General features: G+C 40.9%; 3 protein-coding genes across 3 annotated transcripts in view; 1 reads left to right on the top strand and 2 right to left on the bottom strand.

Moving 5' to 3' along the window:
• The window catches only part of LOC118409010 (E3 ubiquitin-protein ligase TRIM33-like), a 5203-nt gene extending 771 nt beyond the window's left edge, over positions 1-4432 (bottom strand). The window contains exons 1-7 of the mRNA XM_035809877.1: positions 4374-4432; positions 2977-3193; positions 2629-2804; positions 2307-2479; positions 1660-1770; positions 1334-1421; positions 3-47 (exon numbers count right to left, since the gene is read on the bottom strand). Of these exons, the coding sequence (XP_035665770.1) occupies positions 3-47; positions 1334-1421; positions 1660-1770; positions 2307-2479; positions 2629-2804; positions 2977-3178 (795 nt within the window). The 5' untranslated portion in view covers positions 3179-3193; positions 4374-4432. The remainder of the gene's footprint in view (positions 1-2; positions 48-1333; positions 1422-1659; positions 1771-2306; positions 2480-2628; positions 2805-2976; positions 3194-4373) is intronic.
• A 727-nt stretch (positions 4433-5159) lies between these two features.
• On the top strand, positions 5160-7780 carry LOC118409009. The gene is made up of 5 exons (XM_035809876.1): positions 5160-5182; positions 5318-5383; positions 5730-5763; positions 6227-6347; positions 6886-7780. The coding sequence occupies exons 2-5, from the start codon at positions 5328-5330 to the stop codon at positions 7101-7103; spliced, it is 429 nt and encodes a 142-aa protein (XP_035665769.1). The 5' UTR covers positions 5160-5182; positions 5318-5327; the 3' UTR covers positions 7104-7780.
• LOC118409008 (eukaryotic translation initiation factor 2-alpha kinase 3-like) lies at positions 7777-14640 on the bottom strand (the record flags this gene model as incomplete). Its single annotated transcript, XM_035809875.1, is given in 12 exon segments — positions 7777-9161; positions 9342-9404; positions 9677-9778; positions 10195-10371; positions 10534-11314; positions 11974-12129; positions 12246-12368; positions 12724-12824; positions 12967-13045; positions 13813-13963; positions 14115-14263; positions 14558-14640. Coding segments are annotated over 12 exon segments (2133 nt in total), but the record flags the coding sequence as incomplete, so codon positions are not given.
• Positions 14641-14651: the final 11 nt, after the last annotated feature.

Raw genomic sequence — 14651 nt, 5'->3', positions numbered from 1 at the left:
ACAATACTGGACAACTCTGCCAGGCAACACTGTTTAGCCTCCTCAACCTACGAGGGTGAGTCAGAAAGTAATGCAAGTGGTTTCATAACAGACTCGTTTTTTAATCAATTGAGTTGAAATTTGGCACAAAAGTAGAGGTATATGTCCTCTTGAGATTGAATGTTTTAAATTTGGTCTTTATCATTTTATGAGCAACTGAGTTGATTTCAAGATGAACACACCCTTGGTAGCTTGTCAGACTATCAATTACTCAAAATCTGACCCACTGAAAATCACTGTAGGAGGTTGAAATTAAACATGTATGATATCAAGTGTCTCTATAGGTTGCGTGCCAATTTTCATTTCTAAACTCGTAATGGTTCTTTATTTACAGCTGCTAGGATGCTGTAAGTTGTGTTATAGAGCTGTTGGATTTATACACGAATTCGTGAGTTGTTGGTTAAAAGCCTACTTTTTCATTAACTAAAAGATACGAAACTTTACACAGTTATTAACTGTTTAAAGGCCAAAAAGTGTGCTAAGTTTCATTGCTCTTTGTTAATGGGAAAGAAGGCTACAGATAGTTTGAATCATAACACCGCAGATCTCATGACCCTAAAGACCGCGTATACCTCACTCTACACCAGCAACGAAAAAAGGAAAACTGATCGGATTTCAGAGTTGAAATTAGGCATGTGGCTTATAGACAAATACAGCTTATTACATGTACAGGCTTAGTCTCATACAATGCCAAAAATTGGTTTAGGGAAATTCTTAATTGTACGTTAATTGGACCTCACTTTTCTTCTGACGGGATACCAAGGGCGTGGTCACCTTGAAAGTAGCTCAATCACTCATAAAATAATGAGCAACAAAGTTAGATATTTCAATCTCAAGAGGAGATATGTCTTAACCTTTGTGCCAAATTTCAACTCATTCGATCAAAGAACGACTCTGTTATGAAACCACTTGCATTACTTTCTGACTCACCCTCGTAGAAATCATTTATGGTAAAGTTAGTTATTTTTACTGGGAGTTAATTCTGCATTAGAGTAGCAAAGGAGGTTTCAAATTCTATGGTCAAATGATTCTGTAGTATATTTAAGTAATGCATGAACTGTGGAAAATGCATATTTGCTGTATCATGTCTTGTAGTGGAGAGGTCAGTGCAGTCATTTCAAGATCTACAGTTGTCGCATCTTAATTTTTTTTCCCTCAACCATAACTAGTGTACAGAAAAACAAATAGACAAAGTACACCTCATCATGTCTGCACGAGATGTCACCAAGAAACTTTCTCCAGTCTCTAGACAAGGAACAATATAGTCACTAACAACAGGGTAGACCAGGCCCACCTTGCTTATAAGCTCAGAGGTAGACCTGACAATTTCTGCCTCTGCCCGGTTCTGTTTCTCCAGAAGAAGTGACAAGGCCCTGTCGAACCTGGACACAGGAAAAACACTCAACTTTCAACATCATAAACACTCTATGACTGCAATGTTTATAATTGTGGACACTTAACAGACACATCAACAACACATGGTGGAACCACAAAACACATAACTATGACAACAAGCACAACAGGTCTGTAGAAGTTATATGATTATGCATAAATGCAGAAGCTCACCTCCCCTATCAACTCTAACATACCCCTAAAATTTCAACACACTGTTTATCATACCTGTCCCTTTCACCCTCCAAACTCTTTAGTTTCTTTTCCAGCCCAGTGATACTGGAGCGTAGAGTCTTCCTGTAGCTCACTGCTATCTCATCTGGGGACTTGTAGTTATTCCTGAAACAGTACCATGGGAACGCAGGGAATGAGGGATGCAGAAAAGAACTGTTTCAGCACTTTCACAAGTCAATCAGTAACACCATTTACAAGACTCTAAGTAAGACACTAATGAGTAAAGACACACACTACTGGTAGTTTCCCCAGTGAAGTTACCATTTTGCAAGGAAGACATGGAACTTTCTGTTTTCATAATTGCTAGCAAGTTATACGATAGTACATTTGTAATGATAGACGCAAACTCCTCATCTGTTGATAACCCTGATATGTGGCCAAAAGTTGATTTTACAGTTTTGTCCAGCTTGTACCTTTAATCAAGGGGGTTAAACCTCCTTTCTTCGATGATTATCAAACTACATGATGCAAATAGTACAAAAACAAGTGAATAACTACTTTTAAATTTCATGATTGAAATGCTTCAGCAACAATTTGCCATTCATGTAATTTACACACATGAATTGCATGACAGGAAGTCAATATCTAGTCAATGTTTTTCAACCTGGTTGTCATGGGAACTAGGTTGAAACCATAATCACCTAGGGATTGTTGTGTTCTCCTCTACACATTTGCTACAGCACAACATCCCTGAGGTCTCACAGAAAAGTTCCAGGATCTCCCCCTGGTGTTTAGTGCAGTACAATGGCCTCTTCTGAGCCTGTTGTTGGCAGAAGAACTCAGAAATGTCTTGCATTCTGTGCCTGCGGAAAATCTGGGAACAAGAAATATATGTTGACTATTAATTCATCTAAACTCAAATGTCACATTTGTCCTCTTGGAAAATGTAGTGAACACTGCTGGAATCTTGGGCAGCTAACAAAAATGCCTGGGTGAAAACAAATGCTTAGCAGTGCCCCCTACCTGCATGTGCTTGTGAGCAGCATGACAGTTGACACAGAGGAACCTCTGGCAGTCCAAACAGCGGTGTGAGGCCTCTAGCAGGTTGTCACAGCTGGTGCACTTGACAGTACCCTTTGCAGCACAGGCTACTGACTTCGCATTGATGATGTTTGCAACAAGGATATTGTCTGGCAGGTCTACAAAAAAACAAGCAAGGAAAAGTTACGATAAGACACCTATCATATAGTATCACTTTTTGTTTGTCTTTTGAAAATTTGAGTGTATAACTGAGTGTTTGCTGTACAAATTGCAGCTGGGTATTTCAAGCCCTGCTCTAACTAACAAAGAATTTCTTCAGCCCAGACTTACCATCCTCACCCTTGGCAACCTCCTCCTTACAAGTCTCCACGGGACAAGAGAACACCTTGCCCTTCTCATTCTCCGTCCCCTCCTGTACCTTGAAGATGCACGTTTCGCAGAAGGTGTGCAGGCACGGCAACAGCTTCGGCTTGCAGAAGACATGACAGCACTGAGTGCAGCGAACGACAACATGTCCAGGCTCGTTTGCCATGATACTTAAACCTGGCTAAAAAATAAGAAGATATTTCAGTGTAACTATTACTGTAGATGCATTTAAGTCAGCGGGGATTTAATTTCGTGGTAGCGGGAAAAAGGACTTTTCGCGGTGGTTTTAATTTCGCGGTAGCTCCATGCACTGTAGTCTATTATTGCCTCGGAAAAATTTTCGCAGTGGTTTTAAGTTCGCGGTGAAGCAGCCACCGCGAAAAACGCGAACATTAATCCACCGCGAAAGTTTCTGCATTCACAGTACTTTTGATATTCTCCACTTACACACTTCCCATAATTAAGTGCGAGAGGGTTCCGGATATGGATGTTACTTGGATGCTACCACAGTTGCTCAGGGTGCGAAACCAGGGTGGAACCAGCTAAAACCTTCAGTACGAGGGCGGAAAAGCATATAAACTAATAAGTTGTCTGGTAAATATAGTACAGTTATCATTTGGGCCGAGAATCTTACAAGTTTTGTGGTCAGAAGTAACTACCTAACACGTGCACCACTGTGGCTGTTAGTTGGTTTCTTCCGATGACCTCAAGGGCCACAACTTGGCGTTTCGTCTGCAGCCTTTGTTTTTTTCCTGTCGGAAAGTGATTAAACCATTGTCCTGTGATCGGATCCACACCAAACTATCATCTCCTTGATGTTTTCTGTGTTCGGACTTGGTTAGAACCAATTTTCTGTGCCCTTGGAGTCAGTTCCGGAGTTCGGAGCAGCCATATCCGGAACCCTCTCGCACTTAATTATGGGAAGTGTGTAAAAGGAGAATAGTCCTACAGTTTGGCTTCCGGAACCCTGAAGCAAAGGATTCTGGGAAGCGTGAAAACGATGAATTAGGTGACTGCCGGTTTTCTATGGCTTTTTCGAGCATACATGTATTCATTAAAAGTTTCAATACTGTTGTGTTATACGTACATTACACGTGCATATATGAAAGTTGCTAGTTTCAGTTTGCACCAGGTTATTTGAGCCATAGCCTCATTGGTTTGCACATGCCAGATGTGCAAAAATCATAGCTGAAACTTGCTAGATAGTGGACGTGCAAAAACTCTCCAAACTAACAGTTAGTGGCGCTAGTGACTAATAACAAACCTTTACCTTCAACCCCATGATATCAAAACATTCTATGCAACATACAGAACAATCGTCAAACGTCGACCAAATAGGAAAGTTCAGAAAATCAACAAACCACTCACAAAACTTCCATCACGTGGGTAACGAAAATGGCCACCCAAGCTATCACATCACGTGACTATCAAAACTTTGACAATCTACACGAAAAGTGAGAAAACTTAAAACGTTTCCCATTCTAGCTCTAAGGCCTCATATATTCTAAGAAAAGTTGATAAACATGACTTATATTTTTGATATTTCATGAATCGGATTTGTCGCATTTCCGACAGGCATTCGGCTTTCCGAATTTTACCGAAGATATCCGAATCCGTCAGAAGCAGCGGCGGTAGCAGACGACACGGATAAGATTTTATTCAGGGACAAAACAGGAGAAAACGTCTTCATACTTGGAAAATAAGGTATGGGCATGGTTCCAATACCCAGGCTGTACACCTCTGCTTTCCTGTAGTTAAAAATAAACGTAGTGATCCATATTCTAGTTTGGCGATGGGTTCTCCCGTCAAGCCGATAATGATCATCTGTCACTGTGAACAACTCCATTGACGTTGTTTTTACAGCCTCAGCCCAGTATTAACATCAGTTCCTACAAAGTACATTCGTTAGAACTGAACTCAAGGACACTGTATTATTTCTAAGAAGTTATCGGATCTAGAACCTGAGCTGCCCTTTTGTTTTTACAATTTCAGACCAGTCGGGCCCAGTTTATCGCCATCTCTAGATCCGGTTCGATGCCAAGAAATCGATAGAAAACAAAGCACACAAGTGTAGTACGCACTACGCAGTCAAACCACTTTTTTTTTACTTGCGGAACGTTTGATTTCACCGTGAAGACTGGCCCGTTCTGAGTACCAAGGAACCAAGGAGGTCATATAACCTCCTTGTCATAATGTACCTTTGATAATAACTTGAACCAAGGAGGTTGAACCTCCTTGCTTGAACTGAACATCACTAACAATTTCTCTCATAACCGAATCTTTTCTCTTTTACGTCTGAATGCAGGTCAGAGAGGATGGCGTCCAGTCAAGCCAGCATTTCTTTCGTGTCTGAGCCCAGAATATACAGCAGGTTACTAGTAGTTGCTGTTGTTCCTGTTGTTGGTTCATGTTCACTGATCTTTAAGCAGATGTTGGGGGAGGCTTAATCATTAGCCCCTCCCAACATCTGCTTGGAAAATTAATTATGTCCATACTGTTACTAGTGTTAGTCAATATTTACCCTGCAACTCACTGCTAACGTTAGGAATAACAGATCTAAAAATACTCAAAGTACACTATTTTTACATTACATTACTGCACTTTATAGTTTTGCAAAACCCTGGAAAACTATTTTCATTAAATGATTACTATCATCATCAGCCAGAGCTGTTGTCACACCAGAGTTTTAGTAATATTTTTCTCTGCCCTCTTTACAGTGGTGATGATCAGTTCAACAGGGGAATACAGCAGGTGAGAGAGTAGTGTACAGCATCATGGTCCTTTTTTAACCTCCTTGATCTGAAGTGATGCTTCTTGTAACTTAGTACTGTAAATGCAGAAATATTCGCGGTGGATTAGTATTCGCGGTTTTCGCGGTGACCACTTTACCACGAACTTAAAACCACCGCGAACATTTTTCTATTATGGTATTAGACTGCAGTCTATCATCGACTCTATGGTGTTATCGAGAACTTAAATCCACCGCGAAAAGTCCATTTTCCCGCTACCACAAAATTAAATCCCCGCGAACTTAAATGCATTTACAGTAAGATTATTGTGAGCAGGACAGGTCAGGTAAAGAGTATTGGGGTTCAAATTTAGCTTATAGAGTCTTGGTATGAAACAATCCTGTCTTGGTAAATGTTCACAGCCATGATTTACAAGACCATTATGTAAACAGCACTTCTACTGTCAGCCTTCACATCTCTTCCAGGTTGCACAGTCTGTAGAGGAGGGTGGTGGTGATGGTTACAATTACCAGGACAACAAGGTCACCATTGACAACCTGAACAAACAGCTGGTCACTATGGAGGAACAGCTTAACAAGAACAGCAGTGAGTAACATGACGGAATAAACCATTCAGACTTGAATTAGGCCTAGAGGGACCTGTGATCATTTTCAACATATATATAGATATGAAGAAATGTTGAAGCATTGTTGTACAGGAATGAAGACGGTTGAAAGTTCTTGCTGTGATGACATGATATACATGTCCCGGGGGTGATGTAGCAATTCCAAGGGCCATTGGTTTTCCTGTATTCAATCCTGTACACAAAATCAAAGAAAATCATTTGCCTGACAGCATGTTTAGTTCATCCATTTTTACATCATGAACAAACACAATGTACATAGCTGGTACCCAACCCTCTTCAATATGGATGCAGACTCTCTTTTATCCTGTTTCAGGGAGGAAACGAAAAAGACTCAGTAGGCCATGGCCATGGACTTTGTTTTGGCTGGCACTTATGACTCATTTTTTGTCACTGAAATATCTGCTTGGGGATTATACTAATCTAGTTGTACAATATACATCAAGCTTTGAACTGGTTCTAACACTTCTATTTCAATCATGTTCCCAAACCTCTTAACAGTGAGAGCCCATATGCTGAACTGTGAACTGGCCATGCAGTTTGACCCTGTTACCATCAGTGCCCTGAACCAGTGCCAGGAGAGCTGTGAGAGGTGTGAGGGTATCCTGACTGAGACAGCCCAGGCCCCCACCTTACAGGTACACATCGAGAACGAAGTGGACATACCACAGCAGGACCTTATGGAGGTGGTTGTCAATCCTGACAAGTTGTCACCTTAGATCATCTTCAAATTGGCCTATTTGTCATGGCTGTAAGGTGATGTAGTACTTTATTCACTTGACATCATCACTACAACATAGGTCCTGGCCATGATACCTAGAGTTCATGATGCCATAGAAAGATCACGACAGTAACTGGAGAATATCCATTCCCCGAAAAATGGCAATTTTGTGGCATGATGTTGAATTGTCCTTTAACTAGTGCCAAGGAACCTTGCCTTACTGGTGTATAGATACAGTGACCATGTTGCTATTACATAATTGCTCAGTTACTATAGCAACATACCTGCAAATGGCATGTAGGGTGTCTTTCGGCTTTGGTTAGATTACTATTACCGTTGGGACGGCTGCCAGGAGCATGATTTATCAGGCTAATAAAAGTACCAGCTGAATGAACAAGAACAACTTCAATGTTTTGGGATGGACAATGAAGAATAGTGGTAAAGAATACATCTCTTCTTAAAAATGAGAAAAAGTGCTGAAGTTTCAGCTTGTTAAAGTGACCATTAATGTGCTGTGATAAGATATACCCTTCCAACCAGAAGTTATCTTGGTTCTACTACTTGTTAATGTATAATTGTCCTGTATAATGGAACCCTAACTATTGGAGCTGCTGTTGTAAGTTAACTTTCCTTGAACTTCTGCTATTGAACTAAAATAAAATACACCTGTATTCATGTCATCTCTTTCTTTATTTATAGTACATATATCATACAACACATTTCTTTTATGCTGTACATTTCTATATAAAGTTACTGGTTTTGCCATGTATACAGTAGCAGTTCTGAATTTCAATAGGAAAGGACTTTGTAGACCATTTTAAACTGTGAATGGTCTATTAGCCTTTGTCATATCCTCTCTTTAGACAATTGCTGTCTCCAATCCATAGTGCAAGTAAGATCCATCCTTGTTAGGCATGTGTCTACCACTGCCAAGTTAAATGGAGTGGACAAAAAATTGGACAAGGTTGGATATAAGGTTACCCAGTCTATGTCTTGGTGGAGACTCCTACAATATACTACAAATCAAAAATTTGTATATATTTAAGACAACATTGCAACGAAATAAACGTAAAATAACGACACTGGTAACATAATTGTAATTCTGTTATGACACTTGCCTTTTCATCATTTGTCAAAGAGGAATGATTTTTACCACCATAAATCACCTGAGAAAGATACTTTGCCTTCTTACAGCATGTGAAGGAAGTACAGATTCTATCATCATCTCCTAGATAATTACAACAAAAGTTTGCAGTATTGCTTTCATTCACAATGTTTGGAGGTACAGTGATCCAAAGTCCTGTAACATATATAGCTAAATACACAAAGAGAACATCTGTACATCTGGAATACATTTTGCAGCTTGGTTATTCCTTTCCAATAATAATCACATAAAGAAAAACATCTGCAATGCCTGCATAAATAGGTTTGAGGCAAAAATATGAACCATTTCGAACAGTTTGAACTCATGTTACACCGTTTGCCAATTCTCCTGCTGCTCATAATGGATGGAATGCATTAATAGTATATCTACTTGCTTCCTCCATCTGTCTCAAAAAGTGCACACAAAAATATAACTAAATTGAAGAAAATTACATGTATGAATCATTGCACCCACTTTTCCTAAATGTGGCTCAAGAAAACAGGAAATCATTCTCCCCACAAGAAACATTTGACCATCAGCAGCCAAGAGCATATCTTTACACTTTGCACATTGTATCCATGCTATTGGCACAAACTCATCTGTAACTTCCAGCAAATATCTTTTAAACTTCAATAATTTCTTGCACTGGCATCTCAAAACAAAGATATGATATTAATTATACCTACATCTACATGTAGGTCAGCAACTGTACATGTTTGATGAAGTTAATGTGACCCAGCTAGATCACTGTTCGACAAGTTTACTTGAAGATGACAGCTTACGGATTCTTGATTGCCTCTTGGGTTGGGATGTGGGTGGCTTCCTGTTCTTCAATAGGGGACTGTTCATTATCTCTGTGGCACTGGGTCTGAGACCAGGGTCGTGGGACACCAGCCATCGTACAAAGTTAGCCTGCAAGTCAAGTTAATATGTTACATCGGTTCAAGATGTGGTGACAGAACTGTTACAACTTCTTTAAACAGTTTTTTCTTTTACAAATCAAGACATTACAATACACAGGACTGCAGAATCTTCCAAATAAATTGCTTAATGTTTCTGGCCTCAAATCTAAAAGTAAAACAAGAAGCTCACCTCTGCTTTGTTCTTCTCCACAAATGGCAGAGGTAATCTCTGTTTCTTCACATCCAGGAGGATCTGAGCAAAGAAATTATCATTATGCATACACTGATGTACCTCAGGCAACAAAGGAAACTGATAATCCTTGGAGTTCTCTAAGATCAGGTTTGGAAGTTAAAGCTTGAGTTCTTTTCCAATGATACAATCTACCTTTATTGATTTCCTTACAGTATTTTTATACAATAGGGGAAAGGAGAAACTCATAAATTCAAAGGTTAATTAAGAGATGTCGGCATTAAGTTGCCATTTGTTAAGATTCAGTCTACTGTTCTGCCCACATGCAGACCTACCCTGACCCTCTCCATCTGTGTAGAGAAGGGATGCAGCAGCTCAAAGAAGATCAGCCCCAGAGAGAAGATGTCCACCTTGTGGGTGTATGCCTTCCCTGCAATCTAGAGGGACAGATAAGGAAAGAAGGATAACATATAGAGAATGTCACTTAGATGTAACACTTGGTTGATTTTGTACTTACGTTACAGTCATCAAATATACTATTAGATACACAAGTATATAATGTAATGTTGACTTTTCAATGAAGGTTTGACATCCAGGTAATATGATACACCATGTAACAGTTACTCAAGAAACAAGTTTGGTAAACTGTCATATGTTTCAGATAGCATCCACTTATCTTTCTGTGGTGACATTTATGAAATTATGTCAATAATTTAGATGATGTTAAAAAATAACAACCATTTCTGTCATGGACTGTCTCTCTAAAATGGAGCACTGTATGACTGCAATATCTGCAATATCTACAGGTACATATGTCGGGCTTAGGATTTAAAGATACTTGTGTATAACTCACCTGTTCAGAGCTCATGTACAGCTGGGTTCCCACCTGGTCAGTGTGTCTCCTGTCCCCCAGAAATACAGCAGTGTCAGTAACCACATCCTCCCCATGCACCCCCTCGTCCATGGCCGTGACCAGTCCAAAGTCACCGATCTTAACCACACCATCCAGTGAGAAGAAAATATTGGATGGCTGAAGAAATTAAAAAAAGATATTTGTTAACGATTTGTCCAAATTTAATGAAGCATTCTATTACTAGAACAATTTTGTGAGTAACTACTCAAGTTTTTAACATATCCTAAGAATCTTTGCACAGAAGTATTGTACATTTGACCTTGAGGAGATATATCTGACCTTGAGGTCCCTGTGCATGAGTCCCCTGTTGTGTACATACTCCACAGCTGTGGCAATCTGGTGAAAGATGTGCAGTATGTTGTCCCTGTCCCTGTCTGCTGTGTGCAAAACCAGCCAGTCTTTCAGGGTCTCCTTTTGACACAGCTGCATCTGGATGTACAGGTAAACTTTTGGACTTGGTGTCAGCTTCTTCTGCAAGTCTCTATCTGTGTTGGTTAATCTTTCTGTTTCCTTGGGGTTATTATGGCACTCAGCAGTACTGTCGCTTCTGGGCTGGTGATCCTTATCCGTACACTGATTTTGTGTATGTACAACATCATTTAGAGAAGAGCTCTCTGATACGTTTCCATCCGGTTCATCAGTGTTTGTCTGATGACTGCTACTTGATTCTTCAAACAGGATCTGAAAAGAATCATCTTTGGCAACACTGGTTCCTATACCACTGCTCTCTCTTGTCATGGAATGTTGGTAACTTTGGAATGGAAGACTGCCGTCATTGTCTGCGGAGATGTCCTCAAACACGATACTTGAAGACTCGCTTTCAGTGAGGTCTCTGTCGTGTTGGCTGAGTGTTGGTACAAACGCTCCCGTTCCTGAGAGATCGGCAAGCTTCTGTGTGAAGGAGTCACTGAGCTGTCTGTGGTACAGCGATGTGGGTCGGTGCTGAGGAGACTCCTCCACACTGGTCTCCCGGGAGAAATGGAGGTGAGCTGACCTTCTGATGGGCGGGACATCTCCACCTGAGCTGGCAGTAGGGGTGCCTAGCAGGCTGTTCAAGGTACTGTAGGAGAAGGCAGAGGTGAAAAGAAAGACTAGAATAAGCCTTCATTCTTATTGATTAGCAGTATAAACTGAGGAGAACCACTTTTGGGGCAAGAGCTGACAACATATTGGCCATATCAACACGAATAAATAGATATATAGCTGCTTCCAATAAAGAAGTCCAATCCAGAAAGTTTAGGATATATTTGGAAGCAGTCCTTACAGGGCTTTAGCCAGCTCGAAATTTTTTTCCGTCAGCCAATTACAATCGTCGCGAAAACCGCGAAAATTAATTAGAAGGACTGAACTGAGACCTTGAAAAACGGGTTTTAATGAGATTATCGTATGCGAAAGGGTGCCGACACACATTGTCAACAATCATAACAATAGCAAGACAAAAATGTGTGACTTTTACGGCCGTGGACGGCGTCCCCAAGCCGCCTGTAGCTTCCACCAAGGATTTTTGTCCGTCAAGGTTGACGGATTGGTTTTAAAATTTTTCCGTCAGACGCAGCAAATTTCCGTCAATTGACGGAAAAACGGACGCTGGCTAGAGCCCTGAGTCCTTACTGCCTGTACTGTCTGTATACTTTTTTTTTTCTACTGTAAGTTTCAGGTTGCATTTAGGCCTAGGGCAACAACTTGCAAACAAACACAATACACATATAACTAACTCCTCACCCGCTGAGCTCCCCAAGAAGCTCCCGATCTTTTGCCTCCTGCCAGCCGGGAGGCGGCGTCTCCTCCCACGTGCCAAAGTACCGTACAATCCCAGGGTGGTCCAGTTTGGCCAGCGCCTTTGCCTCACGCAGGACCTTGTCTCTGGCATCTTTCCTGGGAACAGCAACAGAAAAATATTGTATCGTGTAATTTTTCCTACAAATAAAATAAAAACTCAAATAGAATATCTGAGACACAAGAATAATTGAAAACGACAAAAGCACTCCAACCTGTTTGGTAGTGATATTCTCTTGATGGCATAATTGCACTCATCAAACTTGTTCTTGACCTCATACACGACTCCGAATCCGCCCCATCCTAGGCACTGCACAGGGTAAAAGTCTGTCAGGTACCTGTGGGAAGGGTGAAGTCAGTGTTGGTGTACTTATTATGTGATAGTTGCTTTCCTTTCTGTCAAAAATTCATGTTGTGATAACTTCTACATGTAGATCATAGTATGTCTAGCAAGATCAATGTGCCTTTTTCCTGGGGGGGGGGGGGGGGGAATCTTAAAATACGATAACATCTCTTAAGTGTCCTTGCAAGACAAAGATTGACCCTCCAAACCAAGTCGTCCACATTTGAGGTAGGACTAGTAGCCACCAGACAACTTAATTTTTTTCTGGAATCATTCTGGTCTCAAATGTAAAGTAACAATAGAGTTAACTATACAGAAAGCCATGATAGCAATTTAGTAAAGGTGCAGACCTTGACTTGTACTCCCCTGCATCTTGCCCTGGTTTGGTCTGGTCTGCCGAAGTGTCTGACAGAGTTTGGGACCCAGAAGATGTGGAGCCTTGGGAGTCCATCTACAGGGCAATCAAACTGTTACAGGCCAAGACTATACCAGTCATCAGCATTTAAAACAACTTGTTCATTGGAATGAAAAGCTTCATACCTACAAGTCCATGACATTAAAGTCGCTTTGCATGCATTATCAGCCTCCCTCACCTTCATGTCTTTTTTCCTGAAGTTCTGGAAGAGCAGTATGATGCCAGATGTGACGACGCTGATGGCCACTATCTCCTGCCTGGAGGACAACAGACAAACATCATCTACATTTCAACTCAGCCCTTCTTCTTTTGTCACCCTCAATTGAGGTGAAATGTGATGCTTTTTTAAATAGCTAGTAGTGCAATGAGGTCTTCCTACAGCTCATGTTTTCAGTCAGGCACACCCTAATCTTTGCAATAAGTGTGCTCTTCATTTTATGTACAGAGGTTTGGTTAGCCTGGGATTCCACCCTATTTCTACTCAGGCTCCTTGCACTTGCTACAAGCCCGGTAGAAAAAGGATGGTACCCAGGCAAAAGTTTCATTACCACCTGAAGGTTTCAATTGGCTAAGTTATGCTCAAAAGCCACAGGCCACCAACTTTACGTCACTATCTGAAATGATGAATACAATTCCTTACAACATGTCCAAGCTGTTGCTGACCCTGGGCTTTAAACCCCCTTACAATCCATGGAATCTAATCTATATAGTGCACTAGTAAAGTAGCAGGATCACATACCAGGTACATGCATGTCCAACATATTCATTATGACTATATAATGGAGGTAAAGGTAGATAAGGAAACAAATTTCTGTGACATTTCAATAGTGAACCCACCTAACCTGTCACTTCAATTATTTGCAGAGGTTTCGTGTTTGCACTTTTTATGTGACCACTCTGTACCACAATGTTCAAACCACCGCAAAAATGATTATTCTGTCTTTTCTGCCCACCTACCCCACACCATTTCCATTCTTCTGAAAAACTAGATCCCTGTGAACTTTAAAAACTGGACTGCTCTTACCACCAGCTGAGCACCTGTACAACAATGTCATCCTCCACCACAAGTTTTTTGTTAGATGAAGAGTTCTGCTCCACGCTCCTCCTATGTCTTTCCTTTGCCTCCTCTAGTGGACAGCAGTTTGGGTCATCCGAAAACAGGTAATACCCATTGTCTGTACAGGCAGACATACACAGACATTGTAATTATACTTTGATCTGTTGCATATATATCTAATATGGCAAGTTACAGCAATATTGTCAAAGAGCTCACCAAAATTCCGCCTTTACGTACAGTGAAAATAGCAACGACACAAAATTACTAACCATAGGGATAGTCCACGTTGCCTGTGGGATGGTCAATGGGTGGCCTGTCCAAGTCGGGTTCATAGGTCAGGAGAGGGGGGGACTGTCCACCGGTCAGCAGGATGGGTGTCCTGGTGTCAGAGGTTGCCAGGTATGGTCTCCATGACACCCTAGAAGCAAAGTAAGATACACTGAAACCTGTACAAGTCACCTCTACATAAAGATCATCTGGCTAATGTGACAACTTTTTGATGGTTCCTTCTATAATTTTCCCATAGACACAATCATAACAAATCCTGTATCCTGTCTGAAGTGACCATCTGTCTACATTGACCAATTTCTATCAGTCCCATGAGTTGTCTTTTTGCACAGTTTTGACAGTATTTCCGACTAGTCTTCAGATCCCTTTTTCATTGATTATACTTTATGTACAGTACCAATGTACACAAATTAAAAGCACCTACCTAGGAATGGCCATGGGCAGTTTCTTGTCCATGAGGAGTTTAGCTTTAGCCACCATGTCTACCTCAGCAGCCATCTTGGATGATTAGCCGCGAA

The sequence above is a fragment of the Branchiostoma floridae genome, unplaced genomic scaffold, assembly GCF_000003815.2.
Source record: "Branchiostoma floridae strain S238N-H82 unplaced genomic scaffold, Bfl_VNyyK Sc7u5tJ_813, whole genome shotgun sequence".
Taxonomy (NCBI): Eukaryota; Metazoa; Chordata; class Leptocardii; order Amphioxiformes; family Branchiostomatidae; genus Branchiostoma; species Branchiostoma floridae.
Note: the sequence above shows the minus strand (reverse complement) of the source record. Positions and strands in the feature narration are given on the sequence as shown.

Excerpts from the sequence above, each read along its gene's own strand:
- LOC118409009 (XM_035809876.1), top strand. The coding sequence starts at position 5,328 with ATGGCGTCCAGTCAAGCCAGCATTTCTTTCGTGTCTGAGCCCAGAATA. Across the intron at positions 5,384-5,729 it reads GAGCCCAGAATATACAGCAG|TGGTGATGATCAGTTCAACA; the intron begins GTTACTAGTAGT and ends CCCTCTTTACAG. Across the intron at positions 6,348-6,885 it reads ACAGCTTAACAAGAACAGCA|TGAGAGCCCATATGCTGAAC; the intron begins GTGAGTAACATG and ends ACCTCTTAACAG.